Source organism: Lytechinus pictus, chromosome 3 (assembly GCF_037042905.1).
Source record: "Lytechinus pictus isolate F3 Inbred chromosome 3, Lp3.0, whole genome shotgun sequence".
Classification (NCBI taxonomy): Eukaryota; Metazoa; Echinodermata; class Echinoidea; order Temnopleuroida; family Toxopneustidae; genus Lytechinus; species Lytechinus pictus.
The window spans coordinates 25,329,904-25,348,979 of NC_087247.1; the positions used below are offsets into that span (position 1 = coordinate 25,329,904).

At 35.9% G+C, this 19,076-nt stretch overlaps 1 protein-coding gene across 2 annotated transcripts in view; it reads right to left on the minus strand.

The window, feature by feature from the left end:
* LOC129255753 (SWI/SNF complex subunit SMARCC2-like) overlaps positions 1-18,178 on the minus strand; it is a 38,619-nt gene extending 20,441 nt beyond the window's left edge. The window contains exons 1-18 of one of the 2 annotated variants that reach the window (XM_064096692.1): positions 17,958-18,178; positions 13,477-13,596; positions 11,801-11,886; positions 10,968-11,142; positions 10,360-10,429; positions 9,743-9,891; positions 9,035-9,112; positions 7,919-7,999; positions 7,261-7,367; positions 6,518-6,642; positions 5,181-5,284; positions 4,425-4,567; positions 3,442-3,513; positions 2,839-2,952; positions 2,190-2,355; positions 1,469-1,597; positions 710-911; positions 125-247 (exon numbers count right to left, since the gene is read on the minus strand). In XM_064096692.1, the coding sequence (XP_063952762.1) occupies positions 125-247; positions 710-911; positions 1,469-1,597; positions 2,190-2,355; positions 2,839-2,952; positions 3,442-3,513; positions 4,425-4,567; positions 5,181-5,284; positions 6,518-6,642; positions 7,261-7,367; positions 7,919-7,999; positions 9,035-9,112; positions 9,743-9,891; positions 10,360-10,429; positions 10,968-11,142; positions 11,801-11,886; positions 13,477-13,596; positions 17,958-18,125 (2,212 nt within the window). In that variant the 5' untranslated portion in view covers positions 18,126-18,178. Of the gene's footprint in view, positions 1-124; positions 248-709; positions 912-1,468; positions 1,598-2,189; positions 2,356-2,838; positions 2,953-3,441; positions 3,514-4,424; positions 4,571-5,180; positions 5,285-6,517; positions 6,643-7,260; positions 7,368-7,918; positions 8,000-9,034; positions 9,113-9,742; positions 9,892-10,359; positions 10,430-10,967; positions 11,143-11,800; positions 11,887-13,476; positions 13,597-17,957 lie in introns of both variants that reach the window. The other variant, XM_064096691.1, reaches the window with a different exon arrangement.
* Between the last annotated feature and the right edge of the window lie 898 nt (positions 18,179-19,076).

Sequence of the window (19,076 nt, forward strand, 5' to 3'; positions counted from 1 at the left end):
TCCACTGCTGGCTATGCAATTATTATCTTAATGTCAACAAAAAGTTATCATCAGTTTATATTCAGACTGATACTAGCAAAATTTACAAAACAGAATGCAATCAGAAAGTACCAAGATCACTCACCAATAGCTGCCTTTGCTGCTGCACTTGCCACTCTAGGGTCTACTGCTGAAGCAAGGAATGCCACAGTACTCATCAAGGGATTCCCTGACTGACTGAATGGGATGGGTTGGTAGGCAAGAGGACCTGTAACATCAAACAAAAACCATGGTCAGTTAATATTTGGTAAAATGAACAAGGGCATCAATACAACTATGAATTGATCCTAAGTTCAATGACTAAATGAACCTGATAACCATATTAAATCTAAGACAATAACCACATTTCTGATATAATTGTTTTTTCACTTATTGCTGATAGACCATCATTGATAAATGGGTCTACGATAGGTAGACTAAGGGTCGAAGAACACATTTCCATCAGCTTAAGTTGAAATCGGAAATATGTAAGTTAAAATTATTATCGTTGACAAGGATCCCAAGGCAAGAAAACTTTGATTTGGGATATTAGCAATTCAATCCAACTACGCTGAAATGGAAAAAAAAGTATCCCATGCACAAGAACAGGACACTAGTCCATCATAAAATCATAAGTAACATCTTTATGGAACACTCCAATGATAGTAATCTAGAAGCAACCTTTACTCACCTAGGGCTGATGGACCATCATGGAGATAAGGATCTTCGATAGGAAGTCTGAGGAACTGAAGAATACACTCATCTTGGGTTCTGCTACCGACATGTTCTGAGACCTTGTTCCAATCATCCTTGTACATCTCAAGGGCTTCAAGTAAGAGCAAGGTCTCTTGGTCTGTCCAATCCTTGATGTTACTGGATGATGTTCCCTTGGCCTAAATAGAAATAATTCAAAAAGAATTTAGGTTTGTGGGATTGGTTATATTTTAAGTAGCAATTTCTGTACGATACTAGACGTATTTTTCGCTAGAGAAGTTTACTTTGACCTAATGACATCCTATGCAGTGTGTTCATCTTTCAGGATAAAGGATGCTCAATGCATGGAATACATGCATATCAAAACTGATTGAATTTACCCAAGCCAAACAAACGGCATCATTTTAGTAACAGGAGCTTGTATATTGCCAATGATTAGGCTTATAACAATGGGCCTTGCTTAAATCACATATGAAGCTGATGAAGCCAACAGCTGTCAAATGGTTTTAACATGTTAAACATTAAATTGTTAATTTGAATGTTGTATAACACATAGTTTACTTTATTCTGACATTAAAGTCAATGTATCAAGGCAACTTTGTCTCACTGTCTCCCTGATAACTGTGGTATTGTACCTGTGGAAGTCTACACAAAGCAGGACCAAAGTCTATTGCTACTGTCTACAACTTTTCGGGGGTAATAAGGGAAAATTATGTAGTTCGAATATGTTGCACACCTTAGATATTTGAGACTTCTTTGTTGCATACATATCTTGTCTAAGCCCAAAGTTTGTCAGGTCTGTGCTCTTTGTATCCTTAGCACTGTCCTTATCCGTCATGCTCATCATCTGAGTTGAGTTGGATTGCTGCAAAGAAGATGAATAATCATTTGTTCATGGACTGTTATCTTATCAGCAGATCTAGTTAAGATAGTTAAGATATCATCATCATCATCATCAACATCATCATCATCATCACCCCCTACCATCTCCCCTTCCTCCTCCTTCTTGATGATTCATTCATTTGGTATTTGAAAGTTAGAACAAAAAGCTAAACAGACTGATAAAGAATAAACAGGAGAAATATTATATACCTTTCCCCTGTTGCTCTTCCAGGGGGGTGTTTCACAAAGATTTAAGTATGACTTAAGTCGCACTTAAATGCCTACGCGTACATGATATGGAACGCGCGATCTTATTGATAGACACGCAGTAGTGCGCGTCCTCATGACACGATCTGACCAATGCGGTCAAGCCTTTCATACCGTACGCAACTTGGTATTTAAGTGCGACTCTAAGTCATACTTAAATCTTTGTGAAACACCCCCCTGATCTTCCCAGAAAGAAAGAACAAAGAAATTTGAAATTAAAATGCCATGCGAGACATAAAAAAAATGCTCTCTGCTATACAATTTGACAAATTCTATTATTATCATCAGTATTATATTTCTATGTTTACCTTTGATCCACTTCCCGACTTGCTGGCCTGTACCGGCTGCAGGCCTGAAGGGGTGTCGGCCAGAACATGGAAGTGTGAGGTAGGGGGAGGTCCCATGGGCGTGGCCTTGTTGTCAGCATCTACCTGGTAATTGACCAAACCCCACTGCTCCAGGAATGCATGTACCCTGTATCAAAACAAAATTGGTTCACAATAATTTCTGTGGCTTTGTGTTTTTTAAGATGTACAGGGGGCAAGGCAAGGGGGCATGTTGGGGATATACATAAAAAAGTATTCATCAACATAACATTTAAGCTTCAACCTGTTTACATAGAAACATAATAAAATACACTGACCATATAAAAATGGATTTACAGTCTCAAAATATGTTGTTGTGTAATGAGCAACAAAATATTCAGGCTTTTTATAATAATCTACAATCATACTTGAATGAAATACACTGACTACTCTATTTTCAATGGACTTGTTGCACAGACCATAGGTTCACAGTTGAGCAACAGGGCATCTACAAGATTACCAAACCTCAATTATACTACTACAAAAAAAAACATAAATGACTGTTTTATATGATTGAGTCAGAAACGGTAGTTTTAAGTTTTAATCCTTGTTTAAAAACAATCCATATCTTTCTCCTCTCCCTATGACTTACCTCATAATAGCACTCACATCCCCAGCCAAGTTTCTTCTACATGCAGTGAATGTCAAATATTCTGTTGGGTTCAGCCGATAAGTGTCGATCATAAAGTTGCGATATGCCATGAATCTAAGAAAAAAAAAATCAGCAATGAACAATAAGAACTGGGAATACGAATATCAATACCTTCAATTGTAAGAATGTTGACAATTTTTTGATTGATACTAAATGCAAAATATGTTAAAGTATAAGCAGTGAAAAGTGAACATTTAAACCTTTCTCCACAATATTTCAATAGATTTTGAAATAAGAACTTTTTTAATAAGAACAGAATAGCAACTCCTTTTTTCTTTTAAAATCTCCCATGTTTAATCTCTGCAAAATACAACCAAATCCTACGAGCAATAAAGACCATATGAACGCAAAGTTTGTTTCTTTTGAATATAATTTAGACAATGACTAAAGGCAATTTCCCCAAATAGAAACTGTATCAAGACTCCCTTACTTGAGTACGTTTATAAAGAATATGCTATGTCTTGAGCAGTCATGATAGAAAAAATTGACTCAAGTGGGATACTCCGTTGAATAAAGAGATTTATTGTCTAAATTGCTACTCACACTTCAGGTGTTTTTGACTTGTTCTTGGTGTTGAAGAATTCAGGAAGGGCTCTCCTCTCTATGGCATGGATACTGGGAATGAGAGAGATAGATGAAAATGTGTTCTTATGGATAAAATAATAATGCACAACAAAACTGCTGTTTTAACTGAACATACAACATGGGGAAGTTTGCAGTAAAATAACAGATTTTGAATGATATTATTGTAGTTTGCAAGAAGTCAATTACAAACACTCAAATCTGTTTTTTTAATAAAAACCTTGAGGCCTGTATTTTGAATGTCAGTTTCACTTAATGGTAAATTCCAGTTCTGGTAACGATCTCAAAATGACTTTTTACAGAATCTAATATAATGACCACCCAAGTGTCTGTTTGTATGAATAAAAAATATGTGCCAAAGGATTCTGGAAGAAATTTTGTAATTGCTGAGAAATAAAGCAAAATAAGCGCGGATTCGGTCACTTCCGTCGGGTCTTTATTCCAGCAATAATAATACACTGTCCAACGTGTGCCTATCTGTGTTGGCGATCTTCAGTGTGATCGTATTTCTGCTAAGATTTTATGATTTCACAAAGTTCAGTTTATGTAACTGTACCAGATCTAGATCCACGATGATATAGTCATACTTAACCTTGGTTTTACAGACTTTCTCACGAAATTAGTGTTTTACTGCAACTACTGTAATTAAGCTTTAAAACACAAGCTAAATATTTGGCACATGAATAGGGATCCAAATGTGACACAAATCTTTAAGCAGTAGATGTTCAACCTTTCATGGTTTTTTTTGGTGGACTCAACAAAATCTGTCAAGGAGTAGACACAAGTTTCATTAATACGAAAGCACAGAACCCAAAACTGGAAGACTAAATAAAAAAATTAACACTGCAGAAAAGGGTTTTACACTTTCGACATCTGATAACCCACAGTATGAAGTAACTGATTAACATATTTCAACATTAATATAATAAGCCTTGTTTTCTCACCTGTTGTAGTCAAACCATGCAGAATAGCTTGGTACCACGATGTGATGGGTCTGCTCTGTAACATTATCTTCATGGATATCCGGTGCACCATTCCTGTCTTTCTCTTCTCCATTGACAATGGAACTGCTTTGGGATTCATCAGGCTGATATGGAGGACAATTTAGTAAAGAATTATACCTTTCTTTTTGGCTTCTCAAAAAGTAAACCGATACATATCGAGCGATAAATGGAAATAACTATACTATCATGATCATGGGATAATAAAATGCAATTTCTGATTAAGCTTAAAACCCTTATTTTTACAGAAACAACTGCGCTCTCAAAATAAAAGAGAAGAAGAACACAATTATTTTCTGCTCATTGACAATAAATATTCTTTTGTGTTATTATTTTCCTATTCTACTTGAGGATGGTTTTACTAAAGAGTATCTGATAGTATTTATTCCTTGAGAAACCAAGTACAATGGTTACTTAAGCTAAAGTCAGGGCAAAAATATTCAGAGTTCTTTGGGATTATCTCTGATATCTGGTGTAACACTATCATACTGTAGAAGTGGACACTGTTTCATAAAGCTTGTAAGCGATGGTAAGTATCATGCTGTTCAAAGCCACTGAAGTTGTGCCTTTGATGGGCTGACAACAAATTTGACATGTTTTATTGATACAATTTTGTTTTGTTTGTGAAACAGGTCCCTGGTGTTGCAATAAATACACATTTCACAGATACAAAATATTAATTGCCAAGTTGATTGTTACCTTATTGATGTCCATGGGCTCTTCCTTGTTTTCATCTAGATCCATCATTGTTCCACTTTTGACAGGTTGCATTTCATTGTCTTTACCACTCCTACTGCCTGGAACTACAAACATTATCACGAAAATGAAATAAAGTGAACAAGAGAAACTGCAAGCTGATCTAGTTGTTTTACTTTCTCCCTCTCGCTTTGACTGTAAAGCACTTCTAACATACACCAATTGATGACTCATTCAACTGATGATTAATATTAATCTAGCTGAAAGCAATATCAGAATCAATCTGCTTAGTGCTTGATGTAATTTTGACTTCCAATGGTTGCAATCTGGATCTTAATTCTATAAACTGCTGTACATGTATTTGGATGAATCACAATGATCACGATATACAACTGAAACTGTTCTAAATAAGGCAATTCTTTGTTACTGAAGCCATAAAATCGAGTAGACAGGCGACTGGAAGATTGGAAAATCTCCATGGAAATGGCAATTTGACAATGAAAATAGATACATCATCTGACAGAATTAGAACATATATAGATTTAATTATGATGATAAAGCATCATAAAAAAAAAATCAAAAGAAAATAGATGCCTATTTTTATCTTAACTCACAAGCTTCTGTTGGAAGACAATGGCACTTACTGATGACAGATCTCAATGATTGTGTGTCAATTTTACTTTTCTTTTCTAAAACAAGCAAATACTCCAAGAAAATAGAGATTCTAATTAATAATTATGATTACATAAATTCCCTAGTTATTATAATCCCTTTTTTATGTTTCAATATTCTTTTCACATGCCGTTTCATTTCCCAACATCACTGAAAAATCAAATGTAGTCAGATCATCCATATGTTGTAAGCTTCAATTACATAGCTCAAGGTATGATGATGAAACCTTACCAAAAAAAAAAATTTCTGGTAAAAGAAATTCTTTTGTTAAAATGCACATTTTAAAACTACAAACAAAATCAAGAATCATGAAAAAGAATAGTATTTCCCAAATCCTCAATGTTTTGTTAGGAAATTCTGGGCGTTGGGCTTCTCTACAACTGTAGCAGTAATTCTGGCAAAATTAAAGCTTTTGTGTTAGTATAGACATTATTGAATTTTTGGCTGCATTACAGTGACGCCATTAATTCTTTTTTTCTGGGAAAACTATTAAAAAACCATTTCTGTGATTGAGAATGGCATAAACTAAGATTCTGAGCAGAGCCATTATAGTATTTGAAAGCAACAGCGTTCATATGAAAGAAGGAGAGAGAGATAGAAAAAAAACCCATGAAGGTACAGAAAATATGAGACATATTTAGTACAATTATTAATTTAAAATGACTTACCAACTTTTGGTAGCTCCACCTCCTGCAGAGATGGGACAGAGGGAGGATTCTCCAGGTCTTTTGTTAGATCCTCCTCTTCATCTTTGGCTCCACGTTTCTTGGGTCCTGGTGCTGGGCTCCTGCCACTAGACAAAAAGGACAGTGCTCTCATTGCATAAAACTATGCTATGCTAGAAATCTATTTGCTCCCAGCCAATCAAATAACATCATTTCACAGCTTATAAATATAATCTAACTTGTTACTGATGATAAGTTTCAATGAAATATGGTCTATTGATGAATTCCCTAATCCAACAATTATTACATATACGCCTATACTAGAAACACTAGCTAAAACAATATTTTCATTGCTTGTGTTGACAGGTTAACTGATACATATTTCATTTTCTTATTCCCACCCCCAAATAAAACCTCCATTTTGAATTTTTGTATTCGAAATGCCATTAGTTACCAAACAATTTTGTTTCTGAAGCTGAGTAATGCATCACAGCTAGATAATGATAATAAAGCTCAGGCTTAATTCACCTCCCCCCTTTCCAATGATCCCCATCATGATGATTATAGCAGAGATGATTTTTCAAGAAGTTCTAAATTCAGCTTTATTCTGTACGGAATCGCTTACATTGATGAATAAATTCCTGAAAAGTGACTACTCTGCTATACGATAGAAAACAGGAATAGACAGCATAATTCATAAACACAAAACAAATATGGTATGAATATCATAATAAAAAAATACTCACGGTTTCTTTCTTCGTTTGTCAGGTGGTGGAGATGGCGATCGCTTCCTTTTCTTACCAGGGCCCCCTCGCTTGTTCATACCTCTCTCATGGTCACCATCGGTAGAACCCTAGAAGAAAGATCATGACCAATAAGATTAGATTCTTAGACTTGTCTACACTTGTAGTACAAAGACAAAATATAAATACAAAGACAATCAATGATTCAATATATCTATCCCGCTTTGCAAATTTGTATATTGTCCACAAACCTATTATTATGAAATATATTCACACATTCATTCATTGTGTCCATAAAAGGACAATGGTTCACACTTGTATTCATTCTTGCTTAAAATAAAATTCATAGAGTCACATTTCAACATCAATAATCAAATAGACATAACCAATATAAGACAGTATTACATAAAAAATATACTACATTTGCATGACATTGCAAGATTTATTTGTTGACATAAATAACCTTATGTCACAATCAAAATAGTAACTTTTTTCCCCAATCCAAATGTTTCATTTACTAGTCCAGTTTTATAATTCTTAAAGAAAGGTTTTTGTATACTGTAGTCTGAAGTTAATTTGGGCTTGAACATGGAGCAGAAATTAAAACAGGAGCTTTTCACATTAAACATGAAATCATTTCAGCTTGTAAACATGAACTCACATCATCTGCAATGGGCCTTGCTGGGTATGCACGTCTCCGGGTGCGTCCAATAGCTGGGGTAATGGCAACTCTATCATCTCCCTGATCAAACATAATATACATCAAAAGGGGAAACAATATTACTGAAAAAAGTATGGTAAGGGGTTCTAAAACTACACAGGTCATAAAGCTACACACCACTCATTAAGCATGCAATTTCAATGGCAAAATGTGCACTCTCTACAGGAACTGTGACTGCAGTGTGATGAACGATTCCTATTCATGTTTTCTACAGAGGCTGCAAAAAGTACTAAAATGCAGAGAAAACCTCCAACAGATGGAGTTATACTCACTTCAATTTCACATTTTCCTACAATAATATTAACATATTTAGAAATTGAGGCACAGGAAATACAATTTTCTTACATAAGAAATTAAGTGCGTAGCTTTAGGACCCCTTCTAAATCCAGCTGCAAAATCGAGAGGTGTTTGAAAAATTCAGCGGGATTTTCATTTTTTAGTGCGTTTTGTAATATTTTGATCTAGGGTAATGTAAATGTAATGTAAAATTTCTCACAAATCAGAGTAGGTCAATTTGTTCACACATTGAAATTGTCCTAGTTTTTATCATTTGAAAACAAATGTGTTTTGTATATTTCTTGATATTAACACAATAATGAACAATAACATGTTTTTCCTTTGTATAATGGAAATTAATACTGTGCTGTTCTTAGAAAACATGACAACATGACTTAATGTGCTATGTACTTCCAACAAGTGAATGCCTTTTTCATAGCATTAAACTGTTTAATTAAATCTATTAAAACATATTTTTATTACGAACAGCTACACTCACACTTATGTAGGTGCATTATTTCACGAGCATTGCTAAAAAAAAATAAAGAAATTGTTTGGTATGCAAGATTTCAATCTTAGTTATTGCAATATTATGCTCTACAATGAAATAAAATTTCCAACATTATGCTGGAAAACTCATGTTTTTGCTATTTTCATTCATACTGCTTGAAACATAATTTTTCTTCTTCAATATTTGCAATGGCATGACTATCCTGATAACTTATTACTAAGGATCCTATAAGTACAGACAGAAGTTGACATGAAAAATAAAACACTTACGTCCAATTGCATCTCATAATCTTCTTCATTCATCCATTCGTTGAACTCATCCAGATCTAAGATCCATTTGGCATTCACCTGCATTCAAAACAAAGAAAAATAATAAATTGATTAACAAAAAAGAATATTGTTCTAGTAGGATCCTAACCTCTATCATGATCTGTATTTTGTGTGAGAGACACGTTGAGGGTTAGGCATATAATTATACAAGCTTTAGATGGCATTCATAAACCTTCTTGCTGATGATACTGAACCATCAAAAGCAAATGTAAAGTCAACCCACAGATTGTGCAGATGCACATAATAGTGGGTGCGTTGTGGTCTAGTGGTTCTGGCTCTCGCCTTTCAAACAAAGGGTCGTGGGTTCAAATCCTAGCCATGGTGTGTTTTCCTTCAGCAAGAAATTTATCCACACTGTGCTGCACTCGACCCAGGTGAGGTAAATGGGTACTGGCAGGAAGTAATTCCTCAAAAAGCTGTGCGCACCAGAATCGGTAGACTAGCTCAGCCGGGGTAAAATAGGAGCGCCTTGAGCACCTAGCAAGGTAGATACGTGCGCTATACACATCCTATATCATTTATCATTAATACAAGGGTGAAGAACATACGGTGGAACTTTGTCTGGATGTCGATCCATGAATGATTCAATGCACCGATCAAGGAAATTTACAAACCTTAACACCTAACTATCAAATGAAAGAGTCTCACCTCCCATGGGCCGTCCATTGTAGAAAGGTGTTCAGGATCACCATGTACTTCTGAGGATGGGACCCAGGTATCATAGCTGTCTGGGTAGTACCACCAATGCACCAGGGTGGAGCGCTCTTTACGTCCAATGGGTCTCAGATACTCCTCACCTGAAACAATACAAGTTAATTAAATATAAAACAAACGCTTAATATCTGCACCATACTACCCATTGGAGTATCACATGGACAAACTGCTGCAAAGTATTATTATAATTTGGTATTTGGATTCAGAATTAACAAAGTTCATCTTATCCATTGCTTGACCTCAAATGACCTATGTCCTGATCAGTGATCTTGACCATGTGTATTAAGCTCGAATGCCAGTTTGAATCATCAACGAAGGTTTGAATCATTCATTTCCATTTGGATTTATTCATAAAGAGAGACAATGTTTTATAATTTAGTACTCTTTATATTGCTGTTTATATTGATAAATGTGATGCAGTATCAACAGTTGATACCAAACTTCATATCAAGTGTATCCTATGAGATATATGCAATACATTCTACAGCATGTTGTGCTGATATATCATCTGCAGAGATTCAATGAGATGTAATATGATGTATGTAGTATACCTTCAGCCAGGGGTATTGGAGGAGAGAATACAAGGTGAGTCGCTACTTCGGGGTCTTCAGAAACTGTACCCTGCAAAATAAATCAGAACAATATTTCAGTCACACATATTCCACAACAGGAGAGGATGAATTGAAATGATTACATTTTAGTATACTGTAGGACGTGGTTCCTAATTCCTACTCTTTGACTTATCTCATATTAATACAGGCAGGCAAGGTGGCAACATTCAATTACAGTCTCAGCCTACAATATTACAACTGGGAAGATAATATCTTTCTTTATTTTATTTTTTTCAGATATAATACCATTTCAACAAACTTGTTTAAAAAAAAAATACAATAGAACTCCGAAGCATAGGACATAACAACCATTTTCAATAGCATCAATCATCAATTTTGAGTCTTCTTATTGCGTCTTATGTTAAACAAAACAGAGACTACAGAGTACTGACTGATATTAAGTGAAACCTGTACATGAAACTACTCATGAAAAACAGACTTCAACATACTGGAGAAAAGATGAGAAAACACATTCAATGAAAAAAGACATTGTGGTCTTTATACAAAGGTGATCCTTGTAAGCAGGGGTGAATGAGGCTGTACTGTACCTGGTGTCTCTTTACAATATCAGTGAGCTTAGCAGCAAGCTTTGGCTCCACACTGTTGTGGATGCAGACCTGGGGCAAGACAAAACACTTGTTCTGGATCAGTGTCTTGGAGATCTGCATGAACATCTCTACGTTGCGGTCCATGCGTGACGGGGAGTGGAAGTCAAATCGTCTCCTGGTTTGATCATCAAAAGAGTAGATCAAAAGATAACAGTCAGATTTAAGATAAGAAACATTGAATAAATATAAAAGTAGGGTAAAGGAAATTTGCATTGAAATTTGTAAAAGAAAGTATGTACACTACAGTATACAAATGAGCAATTCCATCAAATAATCAACCTATTGGGCCTCCAACTCCCAACTTCGTCCCTTTTTACGTGACTCCACGAATCACTCAAACAATTATAATTTGATGGTATTGAAAATTTTCATTTGAATAAGTACACAGAGAAAAGATCATTTTAGGGAGTTCCACATACTTACAGGCATATGGAATTGCCCAAATACATGTACTGACAGATACTTACGGTTAGGTGTACGTGATTGCCACTGTCATTTTTGTGATCTCTTTCAAATGAACAAAGTTATACATGTATATGGCTGCAGTGAACAAGCACATATTCACTACACAAATTAAGCATAGTAATTATCACCAAGGAATTCAATGTTTGCAATGCCATGCAACAAGAAAAAAGAAAGGCATGATTAAGTGATGAACGCACGCTAGATACATTAACACTGTGTATAATGTTAAACAAGAAATGAACATGAAATATATGAAATGTAGTAATATCATGTGGAAAACATGATAAAGAGGGTAAAATATTACTTACCATCCCTGTTCACTCTTGAATCGGTATACAGCCATTAGAACATTGCAAAGACCCCCTCCTGACTTGAAATCCAGAAAGACTTTTTGCTGTAAGATAAAGTAGTTTCAGTGGATTTAATAAGGAGTTACTTACTTACTTATTTTCCCTTTGTCAGATGTCAGTAAATTTGTAGAAAGCTCAAAAGCTCATTTTATAAGACACATTGTTCATTACAAGTACAAATTGATAATTGTTTTTACCATGCTACTTAAATATGTCTGCAGTGAATACCAATAATCTGCCACCAGAAGAAGTGTAAAAGTATGTTATTTTACAAATGTAGTTCAAGAATTTCCTGACTTTCTAGGACCATACAAGTATCATTGTGATCAGGTTTATATTGTTTTGAGGTCATTAGAAGAGCAATTGATCTTTGCTCTGTCAGCTTACTATAAAGTTGATGATTAATCATGCCCATGCCTGGAGTTAGGCTATATGTAAGTGGCAAGAGCACTATGTTGCTTTGGGACATAAAATAGTCCCGCTACAGAAAAAAAAAAGTCCTTGATTTTCCATCATTTTAATTCACTGGTGTACATGAATTTAAACAGAGTAAAGATGCTACGCCAAACAGGTATCTACAACAAGTGGAATGCCTCTGGCCGTCTCACCTGCATCACGCGATTCAATATAGCAGCAGTGTTGATTTTGAAAACTACTATAACTCGCACAAGATGTTCAGTGATACTTGGTTACTCTTATTTCCACGTTTTATGAACTAGACCAATACACTTATAGAGATATGATGGCAATTCAACAAATACCCCCAACGTGGCCAAAGTTCTTTGACCTTACATGACCTTTGACCTTGATCATGTGACCTGAAACTCGCACAGGATGTTCAGTGATACTTGATTACTATTATGTCCAAGTTTTATGAACTAGACCAACACACTTTCAAATTTATGGCTGTAATTCAACAAATACCCCCAATTTGGCCAAAGTTCATTGACCCTAAATGACCTTTGACCTTGATCATGTGACCTGAAACTTGCACAGGATGTTCAGTAATACTTGATTACTATTATGTCCAAGTTTCATGAATCAGATCCATAAACTTTCAAAGTTATGATGGTAATTCAACAGATACCCCCAATTCGGCCAAAGTTCATTGACCCTAAATGACCTTTGACCTTGGTCATGTGACGTGAAACTCATGCAGGATGTTCAGTGATACTTGATTAACCTTATGTATAAGTTTCATGAACTAGGTCCATATATTTTCTAAGTTATGATGACATTTCAAAAACTTAACCTTAGGTTAAGATTTTGATGTTGATTCCCCCAACATGGTCTAAGTTCATTGACCCTAAATGACCTTTGACCTTGGTCATGTGACATGAAACTCAGGCAGGATGTTCAGTAATACTTGATTAACCTTATGGCCAAGTTTCATGAACTAGGTCCATATACTTTCTAAGTTATGCTGTCATTTCAAAAACTTAACCTCAGGTTAAGATTTGGTGTTGACGCCGCCGCCGCCGTCGCCGTCGGAAAAGCGGCGCCTATAGTCTCACTCTGCTATGCAGGTGAGACAAAAATGATTGATAAGACAGAGGCACAAGATTTTTCTTATCATTATTCTTGGCAGAAAGTCAGAAATACTAAATAGGTAAAATTAGATTTGATTTACTTACAGGTACTCTGGTCAGAGGAGGGTTGCTGACATGTCTCCCAAAGGCATCTTCCTGGAACTGTATAAGCTGAGCGAGCATACTTGCAATGCTCTTATTGGTGGGAGGCTCAGCCTGGATCCACTGGAAGACAAAAAATACATTAAAACATAAAACATTTCCACCTCACCCTGAAGTTTCTTGATAACACTTTTACATTGCAAGTATGTTGTGCTAAAAACAGATTGTCTATCATAAAGTACCCCTACATGCAGTTCAAAATCTCTTTTTCAAGATTTGCCATCTTCACATAGACTTGTAATGAAACCCAATATTAACACATTATTAAACTAGCACGCTAGGTTAGGGTTGACATTTGACAGCTGAAGGAATTTTCCTTTATTTTTTTTATCCAGAGAAATCCTTTTAACAAACAAAATCCTAGAAGACAGGAAGATCCTCTATTTCAAACCGACGACCAGGTACTTTCCACTTACATTTAGAAGTTTGTACACTTACATTGTATGAACAAGTAATTTCTAAATGATTCGGCCCCTAAAGGAATCAAGAGATGATGGCTACATATTAGTTTATATGCCAAGTTTGAAGCAATCCTTGAATTGACACGAATCCCACTTAAAATATTGAAAAAATAGAGAGAGAGAGAGGTAGATCTATGGAATTTCTATAGACAAAAAGGACAAAGCCTTAGACACTAGAGGAGCAAAATGAATGAAAGACTATCTCCATTATGCGAGACAAATCTCTAATATTGGAGACTTGCTCTGGAAAAGGATAAAAGAAACATCAACAACATCATAAATTATACCTGCCATCTTATGCTTGTGGTCTAGTATTAAATTGTCAGGTCAGAGCTCTACGTTGTACTGATATACATGTAATTGCATTGGTTTGAATCCAGCTCTTGTTGGCTAGTAATTCTTTCAGTAATAAATTGATAATAGCATTTACTCCGTTGAAGAAACTAGATGCGACATTATTTGTATTATAATTATAATTATCAAGCCAGGGTGCTCCTACCCCGGACGGCTCGAAGTGGGCCGGAGCCCAGAAGGTAACCATAGGCTGCCACTGGTAACAAATGCTAACATGGGTACCTTTGAGGTTGGTGTGCCCAAAACACCAAAAATTACAGAAAAAAAAATCATGCACCCACATCAATTCTAAGGATGGAGGTCTAATGGACAGCAGAATCCTAACATCAAGGCAGTAACCTTACCCTCGAAAAAGGGGGGAAAAGGCAGTGTTCTTTCACTCGCTTTCAAAATTGCAAACAAACCTGGCTGATCGATATACCGAGGGCGCATGCGCGAATTGGCCTGCCTTTTCCCCCCTTTTCGAGGGTCTGGCTACTGCCTTGTTGTAAGGATTCTGCTGTCTGTTAGACCTTCATCCATAAAATTGAGGTGGGTGCATGATTTTTTTTTATTTTGGGTGTTTTTGGTACCCCAACCTCGATGATACCCATGTTAGTATTTGTTACCTGTGGCAGCCTATGGTTACCTTCTGGACTCCGGCCCGCAAAGCGGGCCAGAGCACTGTGGGTTAGGGTGCTCCACAAAGTAATGTATACAGTAATAACTGTAATGTGATAACATATCATGAATTATATCAATAAGATTATCTTTTTTGTTTACAAATTTGTAAACAAATTATAATTTTCTCCTATTAAAGCTGTTTCATTTACAAGATTATCTTTCCATTCAAAAAACAGATATGTCATGAATCTTTATCAATTTTGAGATTATTTGATAACATATCATACAACACAGTCAGTAGAGGCGCACGGCCAATATAGGAGACTGTCTCCTATGAGAGAGATTCTCTAAATAAAAATGTGATAAGCAGATTCCTCATGAAAAATTACCCATTTTCACCGTCTACTTTAAAAATTCACCGTCTACTTTTGTTTTGATAAGGATTTTTGTTGTCATCCACACACAAAACAAATGGGCTTCTGACCTCAGTGAGACAAAATTCTGGGTGGAAAAAATTACGCTTTTGTTGGTGTCGTTTCTTTTGTTCTTTTACAAAGCAAGTCTCCCATATTGGAGAGTCTCCCGGCATTGGCCGTGCGCCTCTACTGACAGTATGCTCCGGGAACAAGCATGTACACATAAAATATTATACATCATATTGATATGATTATGTTTCCACCTCAAAACTGTTTGCCGATCTTTATGAATCTTTTGAGACTAAATATAAGGAATGTGATTTTCTATTTACTGGTAAATAAAAATGGAAAATTTGTCTTGGTTCTTTATTTGTCATGAGAAAATTCAATATATTTACACAATGTACCTTGGCTACAAAATGCTTTGCATGTTTTCTACAGTATAATGAAACAGAATTTCCCTTAGAGATTAACTCATCTGTTCATTAAGCAGTAGAAGTGCACGGCCAATATGGAAGACTGTCTCCCATGAGAGAGATTATCTCCAATATCAGAGACTTTTGTAAAGAATTTGGGTATCCAATTTCAGAGACAGTCTCCAGTTTGGGAGACCAATTTCCTTTGTTTACATTTGCTGCAAAAGGATTACCTTGGCGGCAAATAAAAATGTGATAAGCAGATTCCTCATGAAAAATTACCCCTTTTCACCGTCTACTTTAAAAATTCACCATCTACTTTTGTTTTGATAAGGATTTTTGTTGTCATCAACACACAAAACAAATGGGCTTCTGACCTCAGCGAGACAAAATTTTTGATGGAAAAAAATATGCTTTTGTTGGTGTTGTTTCTTTTGTTCTTTTGTAAAGCAAGTTTCCAATATGGGAGATTGTCTCCCCTATTGGATAGAGTCTCCCATATTGGCCGTGCGCCTCTACTGTTAAGTTTGAAACGGAATTACAAATTTTCAGAAACAGAAAAGATCATTAAAAAAAACAGAACACTGTAACTACCATTATTATGTCTATTATTACATATTATTCCAGGGCACTCTGTCTTTTCGAAGACCATGTTACACCCTAAATTTTATTATCAATCATGTTTCCATCTCAAAATCTTCATTCATTTCTGCCGACAACTGACAAGTATACTAGTACTACTCAAGTACTATTATTACATTCGCTCCATCCAAATAATATGTCAACATCTTCTTTAGACCAAAAGCTTCAGTCTCTGTATTTTGGTTGTTCCGCTGAACTACGTTGGCTCCACTCACCATACATAGACTGAAGGGGATGGGGCCCCGTACCTACAGCCAACGTATAGTGAACTAGCGTTTTATAGATCGCGATTTAAAACTGTTTTTTAAGCAAAATTGAAAGTTTCATGGTTTCCATTATCAGGGAAATATAAAAAACTTAAGTAATTGCATACCTTGGGCCGGAGTTATTGAAAAAAATCCTCTGGATGATTGAGAAATCTGTCATCTAAGACATTTTCACCTGACCTGACGGTTTTTCTTGCAAGTTGCCATCTTGAATGACGTCATTATCGTTATTAACTTAATGTCTCGAATCGATATATCGCGATTATAACTAGTACTAGTACTAGTATAAGTAGTATCGTTTATCTTCGGTTTCGTTCGCATATGGAGCAGATCGTATAATATCGAAAGCAATATCGATATCACATTCGTGATTGTTGACGTTCGTTTGTAAATATTTTATAGTGTGGCTGCCATTTTGACCATTTTTATCGTGTTCAACCCAATTAAACATCGGTAAAGTATATTTTTCATGCCTTTTTCATCTATATCGTTTAAAGTATTTAAACATTTAAATATCAACTTTTAAAAGTTTGTTGTTTATACATCCTTAGATTGTAAATTCGATGTGTAAAATTACATCAAACTTTGGACTGTGAATTGACAAAAGGGAGGGAATGAGAACACATGCGAGCCCACACGTACACCCTACCGTCGGTAAATGGGGATTACAGTAAAATGTCAGAAATTGTTGAATAAATCCCCAGAAACGACGGTTATTCCTGTCTACATCTTCTTGTGCACACAGCTGCCAACAAATTCCCTTTTTTTTTTTTATCAATGTCAGATCTATTCTAGCCTGTTAACAGAAAATTAACAATATCTTTTTTTGCTGATTCAATTTTGATTGTTTGAAATTGAATCACTGACTTGTGACTTTGTCTTTGTGTTGAATTTGAACTGCGGAATCTAACTATATTTTTCACATTAAATAAAAGACAGAGACACAACATAGGAATAGATGAGAGAATGAATTACAATTCCTCTTGATACATTTAGCTGAAAATGACCGCAAATGTCAGCTATGTTGGAAAACTCGCCATAAAATAAAGACTCGGTCTCGGGTTCAGCTTAGCCTTACTAGGGCTCCAGGCAAGCCCAGGCACAGGCCTTGGCTCCGGGGCGCTGCCGCCATGGCCGCGGCGCGGCGAAGCAAGTAGAATTCGCAGCCGCACACGAATTATCTCAGACTCGGAAAAGGTACGGTAGTTTGATCGAGCATTATATTGACTGTAATATGACAATTTCTGGCCCCTAAACAATACTCACCCTCTTGCAATTTCTTTGAAGCCATGATTTCACATTATCAAGCTGGGAAGCAATGTCAGCGGACTCAAAAAACTTGAAATCAGCACCACCGTCCTTCTTTCGGATAGCCATCTTTTGTCTTTCTCGTCTTTTGTACACCCGCAATAATTGAACGAAACTGTCGTTCATTTTTGAGCGGCATGGAGCTGGTGGTCAAGTTTTGCGTTGCCAATTTTATTACTAACAGGTATTTTAAAATGATTGCTGCTCGCATGCCAGTAAATCAAAAAAGTAAAATAACAAAGGATAGCCTTATTCTTAATTGTAACAGAGAAAAATTTATTACATTCAAACATGACAAATCTTCAATGTAGATCTTCATAAAAGTTGAGGAACTCGGTAGGCCTATAGCAAGAAAAATGTGGAGCAGATCGGCCCCGAGATCGGCCTACTGAAAAGACAATTGTCAGCATAGGCGGATCCAGGGGGGGGGGGGGGGCCCAAGGGGCCCGGCCCCCCCCCTATTGGCGGAGCAAAAAAAAAGGAAAGAAAGAAAAAACAGGGGGAAAAGGAGGGAAAAGAGGAGAAAAAGAAGAGGATTAAGATGAGTTGATAAAATAAGATGAGGGGAAGACTTAATTGGAAAAAGCTTTCATGTCACTCATGGTATAAAAATTTCGCTCGCGCTTCGCGCTCGCATTGCCTGTTAGGTGATTTTCATATCTTGTTCAATATGAAGTTTAAAAATCAAGTTTGGAAGTCAATATACAAAACATATTTCACCTCGGAAATCGAACTTTCATTATTTTGTGTGATTTACAAATTGTTTTTAAAAAGTGCTTTGTAAAGATGTCAGTTTTATGGTCTAAAATATTAACATTTTCTGCTCGTGCTGCGCGCTCGCAAATTTTGATTTATCAGGTACCTATTATTTTTGTGTATTCCATTAAATTTTCAAAATATTCTTTTCAGGTCTGAAAGTCAAAACGTATCAGCTAGCGCTGCACGCTCGCATTTTGATCGGCGAGTTATGTATATGTCGCAATATTGATTATACAACAAACTATACTTTAAATCCCCTTTTCATGACAGTTCATCAAAAACTTTGGCTCGCGATTTGTGCTCGCATTAATGGTTAAA